The sequence below is a fragment of the Cherax quadricarinatus genome, chromosome 68, assembly GCF_038502225.1.
Source record: "Cherax quadricarinatus isolate ZL_2023a chromosome 68, ASM3850222v1, whole genome shotgun sequence".
In the NCBI taxonomy this organism is placed as follows: domain Eukaryota; kingdom Metazoa; phylum Arthropoda; class Malacostraca; order Decapoda; family Parastacidae; genus Cherax; species Cherax quadricarinatus.
The window spans coordinates 4,588,957-4,602,609 of record NC_091359.1 but is presented as its reverse complement, the minus strand read 5'-3'; the positions used below and the strand labels follow the sequence as shown (position 1 = coordinate 4,602,609).

The 13,653-nt window shown below is 37.6% G+C and overlaps 1 protein-coding gene across 2 annotated transcripts; it reads right to left on the bottom strand.

The window, feature by feature from the left end:
- Nucleotides 1–1,267: 1,267 nt before the first annotated feature.
- On the bottom strand, nt 1,268–3,211 carry LOC128697641 (neuropeptide-like protein 30). Of its 2 annotated transcripts, none has more exons than XM_053789469.2 (3): nt 3,058–3,211; nt 1,868–2,093; nt 1,268–1,356 (listed from the first exon to the last, which is right to left on the bottom strand). In XM_053789469.2, coding segments are annotated over exons 1-3 (243 nt in total). In that variant the 5' UTR covers nt 3,073–3,211; the 3' UTR covers nt 1,268–1,354. The 2 variants fall into 2 exon arrangements, with proteins under 2 accessions (XP_053645444.1, XP_053645445.1); XM_053789470.2 differs by having other exon boundaries at nt 1,874–2,093.
- Nucleotides 3,212–13,653: the final 10,442 nt, after the last annotated feature.

Below are 13,653 nucleotides of genomic sequence, written 5' to 3'. Positions count from 1 at the left end.
ATTTAAAGTCTTAATAAAGACTAGAAGTATTTAAAGTCTTAATAAAGACTAGAAGTATTAAAAGTCTTAATAAAGACTAGAAGTATTAAAAGTCTTAATAAAGACTAGAAGTATTTAAAGTCTTAATAAAGACTAGAAGTATTAAAAGTCTTAATAAAGACTAGAAGTATTAAAAGTCTTAATAAAGACTAGAAGTATTTAAAGTCTTAATAAAGACTAGAAGTATTTAAAGTCTTAATAAAGACTAGAAGTATTAAAAGTCTTAATAAAGACTAGAAGTATTAAAAGTCTTAATAAAGACTAGAAGTATTAAAAGTCTTAATAAAGACTAGAAGTATTAAAAGTCTTAATAAAGACTAGAAGTATTTAAAGTCTTAATAAAGACTAGAAGTATTTAAAGTCTTAATAAAGACTAGAAGTATTAAAAGTCTTAATAAAGACTAGAAGTATTAAAAGTCTTAATAAAGACTAGAAGTATTTAAAGTCTTAATAAAGACTAGAAGTATTAAAAGTCTTAATAAAGACTAGAAGTATTTAAAGTCTTAATAAAGACTAGAAGTATTAAAAGTCTTAATAAAGACTAGAAGTATTAAAAGTCTTAATAAAGACTAGAAGTATTTAAAGTCTTAATAAAGACTAGAAGTATTTAAAGTCTTAATAAAGACCAGAAGTATTTAAAGTCTTTATAAAGGCCTTAACAAAGGCCTTAACAAAGGCCTTAATAAAGGCCTTAACCAAAGTTTTAATAAAGGCCTTAACAAAGGCCTTAATAAAGACCTTAATAAAGGTCTTAATAAAGGCCTTAACAAAGGCCTTAACAAAGGCCTTAACAAAGGCCTTAATAAAGGCCTTAACAAAGGCCTTAATAAAGGCCTTAACAAAGGCCTTAATAAAGGCCTTAACAAAGACCTTAATAAAGGCCTTAACAAAGGCCTTAATAAAGGCCTTAACAAAGGCCTTAATAAAGGCCTTAACAGAGGCCTTAATAAAGGCCTTAACAAAGGCCTTAATAAAGGCCTTAATAAAGGCCATAATAAAGGCCATAATAAAGACCATAACAAAGGCTATAATAAAGGCCTTTGTTTATTAATATATAAAAGAAAGATGACCAAAAAAAGCCATTTTGGGGGTATTTTAAGTTTTTATTCAGTAACAATGTACATTTAAAAGGTTTGAGAAAAATGGCAGAACATCGGAACTAGACACGACACAGAAGGCAGCACCAACACGCAGCTTCAGGAACAGGTACGACGGGGCGCAGAGTGTATGTGTGTGTGTGTGTGAATACTGCCGTGCAGGGCCAGGAGCTGTGACTCGACCCCCTGCCACCGCAGATAGGACATCACACTCAGTATCCTGTGCAGGGAAGAGATTATCGTTAGGACCGGCTGGCTCACCGCAGATCCGGCTCCTCGGATCAAGAGCCCTTCATAGGTATCATTATTATTAATAATAATATTTCGATTATATTTTCGTAAAAATATTATTAAACTTTATTGCTTTTGAGATTTGTTAATAATAATGTTAATAATAATAATAATAATAATAATAATAATAATAATAATAATAATAATAATAATAATAATAAAATTATTATAATAAAAATTAAAATAATAATAATAATAATAACAATTATAATAATAATAATAATTATTATTATTATTATTATTATTATTATTATTATTATTATTATTATTAATTAATAATAATAATTAATAATTAATAATAATAATAATAATAATAATAATAATTATTATTATTATTATTATTATTATTATTATTATTATAATAATAATAACAATTATAATAACTCAAACAGCAAATAAAGTGAACTATAAGCATCATAATAATCTGGTTGATAACTTACACCTACCATAGCCGAATCCACCGTATCCACCGTATCCACCACCGTAGCCACCGTATCCGCCACCGTATCCACCGTAACCGAAGCCGCCGTAGCCGCCGTAGCCACCGTACCTCCTGTAGCCGTATCCGAATCCTGGCCCCCCGAAGCCGCCGAAGAAGCCGGGTTCAGGAGCTGGAGACGCAGTGACCGCTGTCATCACCACCACCAACACCACCAACAACATTACCTGTGGCAGGAGGTGGTAGAAATAATAATAATAATTAATAATAATAATAATAATAATAATAATAATAATAATAATAATAATAATAATAATAATAATAATAAAAATAATAATAATAATAATAATAATAATAATAATAATAATAATATGCTGAGAATTTCCCGCAAATTAGGTCACTTTTGTCCCAGGATGCGACCCACACCAGTCTACTAACACCCAGGTACCTACTTACGACTAGGTGAACAGGGACAGAATATAGAGATTTGTGAATGAAGCGAGACACAGGTATACACGAGGTATACATCAAGTATATCTTAGACGAATGTCCCTGGACAGTATCCAGTATACATGTCCTCTGTGTATGCAGTTATGTCCCTTAATCCATATTTTTGTATCAAAAAATTAGGTCAGGTAAGGTTTGTCAGGGAGCAGGAAAAGTGTTTCCTGACGCGGGTCTTAGTCATATGATAACTCGCAGATGGAGCTTTTGGTGATCTGTCCGAGGCCTTCCACTGGCTTACCCCCCACCCCTTTAAAAATTATAGTCGTTAAGCATCATATCAAAAACCGAAGTATTAGAAGAATTAGACACTTTTGCAAAATTTGGGAATGTTTATTGAGGAAACGTTTCGCCAGCCAGTGGCGTCTTCAGTTCAATACAGAGAAGAATGGTGGAAGATGAGGAGGAGAATAGGGTAATCAGTCCCTCAATGGACTCCAGGCTGAGGGACTGATTACATAAGAACATAAGAAAGGAGGAACACTGCAGTAGGCCTGTTGACCCATACTTGGCAGGTCCTTTACAATACCAACCCACTAACACAACATTTACACAACCAAACACCTGTTCATCTTCCACCTTTCTTCTCTGTATTGGACTGAAGACGCCACTGGCTGGCAAAACGTCGTCTCAGTAAACATTCCGAAATGCTGGACTAGTATCTCATTCATAATACAATATACTCACCATTCTAAGAGACATGTTGGTGTTACGTGAGACGTTGTTACGTTAAGAGAAGCTTCAGCTGTGTTGTGGTGATGCTGCCTCCGCAGAGTGTATATATACATGGTGGTGATGCATTCACTTCACCTGCGGCTCTTACACTCACTAGGGTGTAGCGGCTTCGATACAGAAAGGTCGGGCAAAGAAAGGGAGGATATAGAAAGGGTGGGGGGGTTACTTGTCCCTCCCGAGGCTAAGGGTGGGGAACATTCACATGCTGAGAGAGTTGGGGAGGGGTGTGTGTGTGTGTGTGTGCCTGTGCTCACCTAGTTGTGGTTGCAGGAGACGTGTCAAAGCTCCTGGCCCTGCCTCTTCACTGTCGCTACTAGGTTACTCTCCCTGCTCCACGAGCTTTATCATACCTCTTCTGTGTGTGTGTGTGTGTGTGTGTGTGTGTGTGTGTGTGTGTGTGTGTGTGTGTGTGTGTGTGTGAAAGAGAGAGAGAGAAAGAGAGCAGGTCCCTGGGCCATCTCAGCTCTAATATTAGTGATTGACAGAATGATGGTGAAAGTATTTCCTCTCTTTTCGAGACGCCTCACCTCGGCTCCTGCGTTAAAAACAATTTAACTTTACCATCTTAGATTTGCTTGTCAAATCTCGCGTTTCCTCTCATCTTTTCAAGGGGTGGAGGGGTAAGCCAGTGGAAGGCCTCGGTCAGATGACCAAAAGCTCTAGTTGCGGGTCATCATATGACTAAGACCCACGTCAGGAAACACTTGTCCTGTTTCCTGACAAACCTTACCTAACCTTACCTAACCTAACCTAACCTAACCTTACTCAGCCTAACCTAACCTAACCTAACCTAACCTAACCTTACTTAACCTAACCTAACCTAACCTTACTTAGCCTAACCTAACCTAACCTAAACTAACCTAACCTAACTAACCTAACCTTGCAACGAGAGAGAATTTCTAATTCCTTCAATTTTTTGATGACACCAAAATAGGCCGTCCAATTCATTCTAATGAGGACACTAGAGCACTCCAGGATGATTTGGATAGACTGATGCAATGGCCGGAGAAGTGGCAGATGCAGTTTAATATTGACAAATGCAAAGTTCTAAATGTTGGACAGGAAAATAACCATGCCACATATAAACTAAATAATGTAGATCTTAATACTACTGATTGCGAAAGGGATTTAGGAGTTCTGGTTAGCAGTAATCTAAAACCAAGACAACTGTGCATTAGTGTTCGCAATAAAGCTAACAGAATTCTTGGCTTCATATCTAGAAGTATAAATAATAGAAGTCCTCAGGTTGTTCTTCAACTCTATATGTCCTTGGTTAGGCCTCATTTAGACTATGCTGCACAGTTCTGGTCACCGTATTACAGAATGGATATAAATGCTCTGGAAAACGTACAGAGGAGGATGACGAAGATGATCCCATGTATCAGAAATCTTCCCTATGAGGATAGACTGAGGCCCTGAATCTGCACTCTCTCGAAAGGCGTAGAATTACGGAGGATATGATCGAGGTGTATAAATGGAAAACAGGAATAAATAAAGGGGATGTAAGTAGCGTGCTGAAAATTTCCAGCTAAGACAGGACTCGTAGCAATGGTTTCAAGTTGAAAAAATTCAGATTCAGGAAGGATATAGGAAAGTACTGGTTTGGTAATAGAGTTGTGGATGAGTGGAACAAACTCCCGAGTACAGTTATAGAGGCTAAAACATTGCGTAGTTTTAAAAATAGGTTAGATAAATACATGAGTGGGTGTGGGTGGGTGTAAGTTGGACCTGACTAGCTTGTGCTAGTCTTAGTGACCAGACTTGGTGGGTCATTGGGCTTACCCGGGGACGGGGGACATGGACCTGCTCCGCATGGGTCAGTAGGCCTGTTGCAGTGTTCCTTCTTTCTTATGTTCTTATGCTCAATATTTTTGATAGAATGTCTATTTCTCACCTATGGAATACCTTTTCTATTCCATTTCCTCCATTTTCCCATCTATTTCACCCGCTTTTTCAGAAAGAGACACATTACAGAATTTAATACACAATACCTCTTACAAAAACTACAATATATAGCCAGATTTCGATTTTGGGGGGAATTGAAACGTAAAAAATACATCGCCAATTGAACTACAGGTTGAAAGATCTTCTTAGTTCAATTCTAGATGATTTCAATCGCATTTACAAAGTAAATCCCGCTAGGTTTAAGAACTGTTTTAGAGATTACTGTATTAATTTTGCTGTAACCAGGTGGGGGATTTATGTACTGTTTCACAACCCATAGATCTCTCTTGCATTTATACAGATTTTGGGATGTAATCTCTTGTAATCCTCTCCAGTTTTCTTTAGATTTGATCTTCTGTAATCCTCTCCAGGTCTTTCTGGATATAATCCTATGTAATTCCTCCCGATTTTCCGACATGTAATCTCATGTAATCCTTCCAGATTTTCTTGGATATAATCCCATGCAATCCCTCCTACTAGTGGCAGTGATCCCTATGGCACCTGCTAGTGGCACTGATCCTTATGGCACCTGCTAGTGGCAGTGATCCTTATGGCACCTGCTAGTGGCAGTGATCCTTATGACACCTGCTAGTGACAGTGATCCTTATGGCACCTACTAGTGGCAGTGATCCTTATGGCACCTACTAGTGGCAGTGATCCTTATGACACCTACTAGTGGCAGTGATCCTTATGACACCTACTAGTGGCAGTGATCCTTGTGACACACTACTAGTGGCAGTGATCCTAATGGCACCTACTAGTGGCAGTGATCCTTATGGCACTTACTAGTGGCAGTGATCCTTATGGCACCTACTAGTGGCAGTGATCCTTATGACACCTACTAGTGGCAGTGATCCTTGTGACACACTACTAGTGGCAGTGATCCTAATGGCACCTACTAGTGGCAGTGATCCTTATGGCACCTACTAGTGGCAGTGATCCTTATGGCACCTACTAGTGGCAGTGATCCTTATGGCACCTACTAGTGGCAGTGATCCTTATGGCACTTACTAGTGGCAGTGATCCTTATGGCACCTACTAGTGGCAGTGATCCTTATGACACCTACTAGTGGCAGTGATCCTTGTGACACACTACTAGTGGCAGTGATCCTAATGGCACCTACTAGTGGCAGTGATCCTTATGGCACCTACTAGTGGCAGTGATCCTTATGGCACCTACTAGTGGCAGTGATCCTTATGGCACCTACTAGTGGCAGTGATCCTTATGGCACTTACTAGTGGCAGTGATCCTTATGGCACCTACTAGTGGCAGTGATCCTTATGACACCTACTAGTGGCAGTGATCCTTGTGACACACTACTAGTGGCAGTGATCCTAATGGCACCTACTAGTGGCAGTGATCCTTATGGCACCTACTAGTGGCAGTGATCCTTATGGCACCTACTAGTGGCAGTGATCCTTATGGCACCTACTAGTGGCAGTGATCCTTGTGGCACCTACTAGTGGCAGTGATCCTCATGGCACCTACTAGTGGCAGTGATCCTTATGGCACCTACTAGTGGCAGTGATCCTTGTGACACACTACTAGTGGCAGTGATCCTTATGGCACCTACTAGTGGCAGTGATCATTATGACACTAGTCGGTATTGCTCCTTATGGCACAATAGTAGGCATTGCTCCTTATGGCACACTAACAGGCACTTAATCTTGTGGCACACTAATAGGCACTGCTCATGGCATACTAGTAGGCACTGCTCATGGAACACTAGTAGGCACTGCTCATGGCACGCTAGTGTCACTGCTTATGGCACACAAGTAACACTGTTTATGGCACACTAGTGGCACTGCCCCAGGAATACTCTCGTCACTGTTTCAATTTTATTTTGATTAATAATAAAAAAAATATCTGGACTGTTTCAGAGTTAGTCTTGGAAGTTCAGACTTCAGTAAGATGTTACGATACTTCAGTAAGATGTCACGATACTTCAGTAAGATGTTACGATACTTCAGTAAGATGTCACGATACTTCAGTAAGATGTTACGATACTTCAGTAAGATGTTACGATACTTCAGTAAGATGTCACGATACTTCAGTAAGATGTTACGATACTTTAGTAAGATGTTACAATACTTCAGTAAGATGTCACGATACTTCAGTGAGATGCTACAATACTTCAGTAAGATGTCACAATACTTCAGTAAGATGTTACGATACTTCAGTAAGATGTCACGATACTTCAGTAAGATGTTACGATACTTCAGTAAGATGTTACAATACTTCAGTAAGATGTTACGATACTTCAGTAAGATGTCACGATACTTCAGTAAGATGTTACGATACTTCAGTAAGATGTTACGATACTTCAGTAAGATGTTACGATACTTCAGTAAGATGTTACGATACTTCAGTAAGATGTTACGATACTTCAGTAAGATGTCACGATACTTCAGTAAGATGTTACGATACTTCAGTAAGATGTTACGATACTTCAGTAAGATGTTACGATACTTCAGTAAGATGTTACAATACTTCAGTAAGATGTTACAATACTTCAGTAAGATGTTACGATACTTCAGTAAGATGCTACAATACTTCAGTAAGATGCTACAATACTTCAGTAAGATGTTACAATACTTCAGTAAGATGTTACGATACTTCAGTAAGATGTTACGATACTTCAGTAAGATGCTACAATACTTCAGTAAGATGTTACAATACTTCAGTAAGATGTTACGATACTTCAGTAAGATGCTACAATACTTCAGTAAGATGTTACAATACTTCAGTAAGATGTTACGATACTTCAGTAAGACGCTACAATACTTCAGTAAGATGTTACAATACTTCAGTAAGATGTTACGATACTTCAGTAAGATGCTACAATACTTCAGTAAGATGTTACAATACTTCAGTAAGATGTTACGATACTTCAGTAAGATGCTACAATACTTCAGTAAGATGTTACAATACTTCAGTAAGATGTTACGATACTTCAGTAAGATGCTACAATACTTCAGTAAGATGTTACAATACTTCAGTAAGATGTTACAATACTTCAGTAAGATGTTACAATACTTCAGTAAGATGTTACAATACTTCAGTAAGATGTTACGATACTTCAGTAAGATGCTACAATACTTCAGTAAGATGTTACAATACTTCAGTAAGATGTTACAATACTTCAGTAAGATGTTACGATACTTCAGTAAGATGTTACGATACTTCAGTAAGATGTTACAATACTTCAGTAAGATGTTACGATACTTCAGTAAGATGTTAGGATACTTCAGTAAGATGTTACGATACTTCAGTAAGATGCTACAATACTTCAGTAAGATGTTACGATACTTCAGTAAGATGCTACAATACTTCAGTAAGATGTTACGATACTTCAGTAAGATGTTACGATACTTCAGTAAGATGCTACAATACTTCAGTAAGATGTTACAATACTTCAGTAAGATGTTACAATACTTCAGTAAGATGTTACGATACTTCAGTAAGATGTCACGATACTTCAGTAAGATGTTACGATACTTCAGTAAGATGTTACGATACTTCAGTAAGATGCTACGATACTTCAGTAAGATGTTACGATACTTCAGTAAGATGTTACGATACTTCAGTAAGATGTTACGATACTTCAGTAAGATGTTACAATACTTCAGTAAGATGTTACGATACTTCAGTAAGATGTTACGATACTTCAGTAAGATGCTACGATACTTCAGTAAGATGTTACGATACTTCAGTAAGATGTTACGATACTTCAGTAAGATGTTACGATACTTCAGTAAGATGTTACGATACTTCAGTAAGATGTTACGATACTTCGGTAAGATATCACGATACTTCAGTAAGATGTTACGATACTTCAGTACAATGTCACGATACTTCAGAAAGATGTTACGATACTTCAGAAAGATGTTAAGATACTTCAGTAAGATGTTACGATACTTCAGTAAGATGTCACGATACTTCAGTAAGATGTTACGATACTTCAGTAAGATGTCACGATACTTCAGTAAGATGTCACGATACTTCAATAAGATGTTACGATACTTCAGTAAGATGTCACGATACTTCAGTAAGATATTACGATACTTCAGTAAGATGTTACGATACTTCAGTAAGATATTACAATACTTCAGTAAGATGTTACGATACTTCAGTAAGATGTTACGATACTTCAGTAAGATGTTACGATACTTCAGTAAGATGTCACGATACTTCAGTAAGATGTCACGATACTTCAGTAAGATGTTACGATACTTCAGTAAGATGCCACGATACTTCAGTAAGATGTCACGATACTTCAGTAAGATGTTACGATACTTCAGTAAGATGTCACGATACTTCAGTAAGATGTTACGATACTTCAGTAAGATGTTACGATACTTCAGTAAGATGTCACGATACTTCAGTAATGTTCAGTGTTAGTTTAATTAGTTACTTCAGTGAGAGTTCCAAAGCTCTCTTAGTTACGTCAGTGATAATTTAAAATTTCTCTATTTAAGTCAGTGACTAGAGAGTGATGTTGTGATGCTGTTGTTGTGATGCTGTTGTTGTGATGCTGTTGTTGTGATGCTGTTGTTGTGATGCTGTTGTTGTGATGCTGTTGTTGTGATGCTGTTGTTGTGATGTTGTTGTTGTGATGTTGTTGTTGTGATGTTGTTGTTGTGATGTTGTTGTTGTGATGTTGTTGTTGTGATGCTGTTGTTGTGATGTTGTTGTTGTGATGTTGTTGTTGTGATGTTGTTGTTGTGATGTTGTTGTTGTGATGTTGTTGTTGTGATGCTGTTGTTGTGATGCTGTTGTTGTGATGTTGTTGTTGTGATGCTGTTGTTGTGATGTTGTTGTTGTGATGTTGTTGTTGTGATGCTGTTGTTGTGATGTTGTTGTTGTGATGTTGTTGTTGTGATGCTGTTGTTGTGATGTTGTTGTTGTGATGTTGTTGTTGTGATGTTGTTGTTGTGATGCTGTTGTTGTGATGTTGTTGTTGTGATGTTGTTGTTGTGATGCTGTTGTTGTGATGCTGTTGTTGTGATGTTGTTGTTGTGATGTTGTTGTTGTGATGCTGTTGTTGTGATGTTGTTGTTGTGATGTTGTTGTTGTGATGCTGTTGTTGTGATGCTGTTGTTGTGATGTTGTTGTTGTGATGCTGTTGTTGTGATGTTGTTGTGATGTTGTTGTTGTGATGTTGTTGTTGTGATGTTGTTGTTGTGATGCTGTTGTTGTGATGCTGTTGTTGTGATGTTGTTGTGATGTTGTTGTGATGTTGTTGTTGTGATGTTGTTGTGATGTTGTTGTTGTGATGTTGTTGTTGTGATGTTGTTGTTGTGATGCTGTTGTTGTGATGTTGTTGTTGTGATGCTGTTGTTGTGATGCTGTTGTTGTGATGTTGTTGTTGTGATGCTGTTGTTGTGATGTTGTTGTTGTGATGTTGTTGTTGTGATGTTGTTGTTGTGATGTTGTTGTTGTGATGCTGTTGTTGTGATGCTGTTGTTGTGATGCTGTTGTTGTGATGCTGTTGTTGTGATGCTGTTGTTGTGATGCTGTTGTTGTGATGTTGTTGTTGTGATGCTGTTGTTGTGATGTTGTTGTTGTGATGTTGTTGTTGTGATGTTGTTGTTGTGATGCTGTTGTTGTGATGTTGTTGTTGTGATGTTGTTGTTGTGATGTTGTTGTTGTGATGTTGTTGTTGTGATGCTGTTGTTGTGATGTTGTTGTTGTGATGTTGTTGTTGTGATGCTGTTGTGATGCTGTTGTTGTGATGCTGTTGTTGTGATGATGTTGTTGTGATGTTGTTGTTGTTGTTGTTGTGATGTTGTTGTTGTGATGCTGTTGTTGTGATGTTGTTGTTGTGATGTTGTTGTTGTGATGCTGTTGTTGTGATGCTGTTGTTGTGATGCTGTTGTTGTGATGCTGTTGTTGTGATGCTGTTGTTGTGATGTTGTTGTTGTGATGCTGTTGTTGTGATGTTGTTGTTGTGATGCTGTTGTTGTGATGTTGTTGTTGTGATGTTGTTGTTGTGATGTTGTTGTTGTGATGTTGTTGTTGTGATGTTGTTGTTGTGATGTTGTTGTTGTGATGTTGTTGTTGTGATGTTGTTGTTGTGATGTTGTGATGCTGTTGTTGTGATGTTGTTGTTGTGATGTTGTTGTTGTGATGTTGTTGTTGTGATGTTGTTGTTGTGATGTTGTTGTTGTGATGTTGTTGTTGTGATGCTGTTGTTGTGATGTTGTTGTTGTGATGTTGTTGTTGTGATGTTGTTGTTGTGATGTTGTTGTTGTGATGTTGTTGTGATGTTGTTGTTGTGATGTTGTTGTTGTGATGTTGTTGTTGTGATGCTGTTGTTGTGATGTTGTTGTTGTGATGTTGTTGTTGTGATGCTGTTGTTGTGATGTTGTTGTTGTGATGTTGTTGTTGTGATGCTGTTGTTGTGATGTTGTTGTTGTGATGTTGTTGTTGTGATGCTGTTGTTGTGATGTTGTTGTTGTGATGTTGTTGTTGTGATGTTGTGATGCTGTTGTTGTGATGTTGTTGTTGTGATGTTGTGATGCTGTTGTTGTGATGTTGTTGTTGTGATGCTGTTGTTGTGATGTTGTTGTTGTGATGTTGTTGTTGTGATGTTGTTGTTGTGATGTTGTTGTTGTGATGTTGTTGTTGTGATGTTGTTGTTGTGATGCTGTTGTTGTGATGCTGTTGTTGTGATGTTGTTGTGATGTTGTTGTGATGTTGTTGTTGTGATGTTGTTGTGATGTTGTTGTTGTGATGTTGTTGTTGTGATGTTGTTGTTGTGATGCTGTTGTTGTGATGTTGTTGTTGTGATGCTGTTGTTGTGATGCTGTTGTTGTGATGTTGTTGTTGTGATGCTGTTGTTGTGATGTTGTTGTTGTGATGTTGTTGTTGTGATGTTGTTGTTGTGATGTTGTTGTTGTGATGTTGTTGTTGTGATGCTGTTGTTGTGATGTTGTTGTTGTGATGTTGTTGTTGTGATGTTGTTGTTGTGATGCTGTTGTTGTGATGTTGTTGTTGTGATGTTGTTGTTGTGATGTTGTTGTTGTGATGTTGTTGTTGTGATGTTGTTGTTGTGATGTTGTTGTTGTGATGCTGTTGTTGTGATGTTGTTGTTGTGATGCTGTTGTTGTGATGTTGTTGTTGTGATGTTGTTGTTGTGATGTTGTTGTTGTGATGTTGTTGTTGTGATGTTGTTGTTGTGATGTTGTTGTTGTGATGTTGTTGTTGTGATGTTGTTGTTGTGATGTTGTTGTTGTGATGCTGTTGTTGTGATGTTGTTGTTGTGATGCTGTTGTTGTGATGTTGTTGTGATGTTGTGATGCTGTTGTTGTGATGTTGTTGTTGTGATGCTGTTGTTGTGATGCTGTTGTTGTGATGTTGTTGTTGTGATGTTGTTGTTGTGATGCTGTTGTTGTGATGCTGTTGTTGTGATGCTGTTGTTGTGATGTTGTTGTGATGTTGTTGTGATGTTGTTGTTGTGATGTTGTTGTGATGTTGTTGTTGTGATGTTGTTGTGATGTTGTTGTTGTGATGTTGTTGTTGTGATGCTGTTGTTGTGATGCTGTTGTTGTGATGTTGTTGTGATGTTGTGATGCTGTTGTTGTGATGTTGTTGTTGTGATGCTGTTGTTGTGATGTTGTTGTTGTGATGTTGTTGTTGTGATGCTGTTGTTGTGATGTTGTTGTGATGTTGTTGTGATGTTGTTGTGGTGTTGTTGTGATGTTGTTGTTGTGATGCTGTTGTTGTGATGCTGTTGTTGTGATGTTGTTGTTGTGATGTTGTTGTTGTGATGTTGTTGTTGTGATGTTGTTGTTGTGATGTTGTTGTTGTGATGTTGTTGTTGTGATGTTGTTGTTGTGATGTTGTTGTTGTGATGTTGTTGTTGTGATGTTGTTGTTGTGATGCTGTTGTTGTGATGTTGTTGTTGTGATGTTGTTGTGGTGTTGTTGTTGTTGTGATGCTGTTGTTGTGATGTTGTTGTTGTGATGCTGTTGTTGTGATGCTGTTGTTGTGATGTTGTTGTTGTGATGCTGTTGTTGTGATGTTGTTGTTGTGATGTTGTTGTTGTGATGTTGTTGTGGTGTTGTTGTGTTGTTGTTGTTGTGATGCTGTTGTTGTGATGTTGTTGTTGTGATGCTGTTGTTGTGATGTTGTTGTTGTGATGTTGTTGTTGTGATGCTGTTGTTGTGATGTTGTTGTGGTGTTGTTGTGATGTTGTTGTTGTGATGTTGTTGTTGTGATGCTGTTGTTGTGATGTTGTTGTGGTGTTGTTGTGATGTTGTTGTGGTGATGCTGTTGTTGTGATGTTGTTGTTGTTGTGATATAGTGTTGTTGTTATGATGTTATGTTGTCTTTGTGTTGTTGTTGTGATGTTGTTGTTGTGATGTTGTTGTTGTGATGTTGTTGTTGTGATGCTGTTGTTGTGATGTTGTTGTTGTGATGTTGTTGTTGTGATGCTGTTGTTGTGATGTTGTTGTTGTGATGTTGTTGTTGTGATGTTGTTGTGATGTTGTTGTTGTGATGTTGTTGTTGTGATGTTGTTGTTGTGATGTTGTTGTTGTGATGTTGTTGTTGTGATGTTGTTGTTGTGATGTTGTTGTTGTGATGTTGTTGTTGTGATG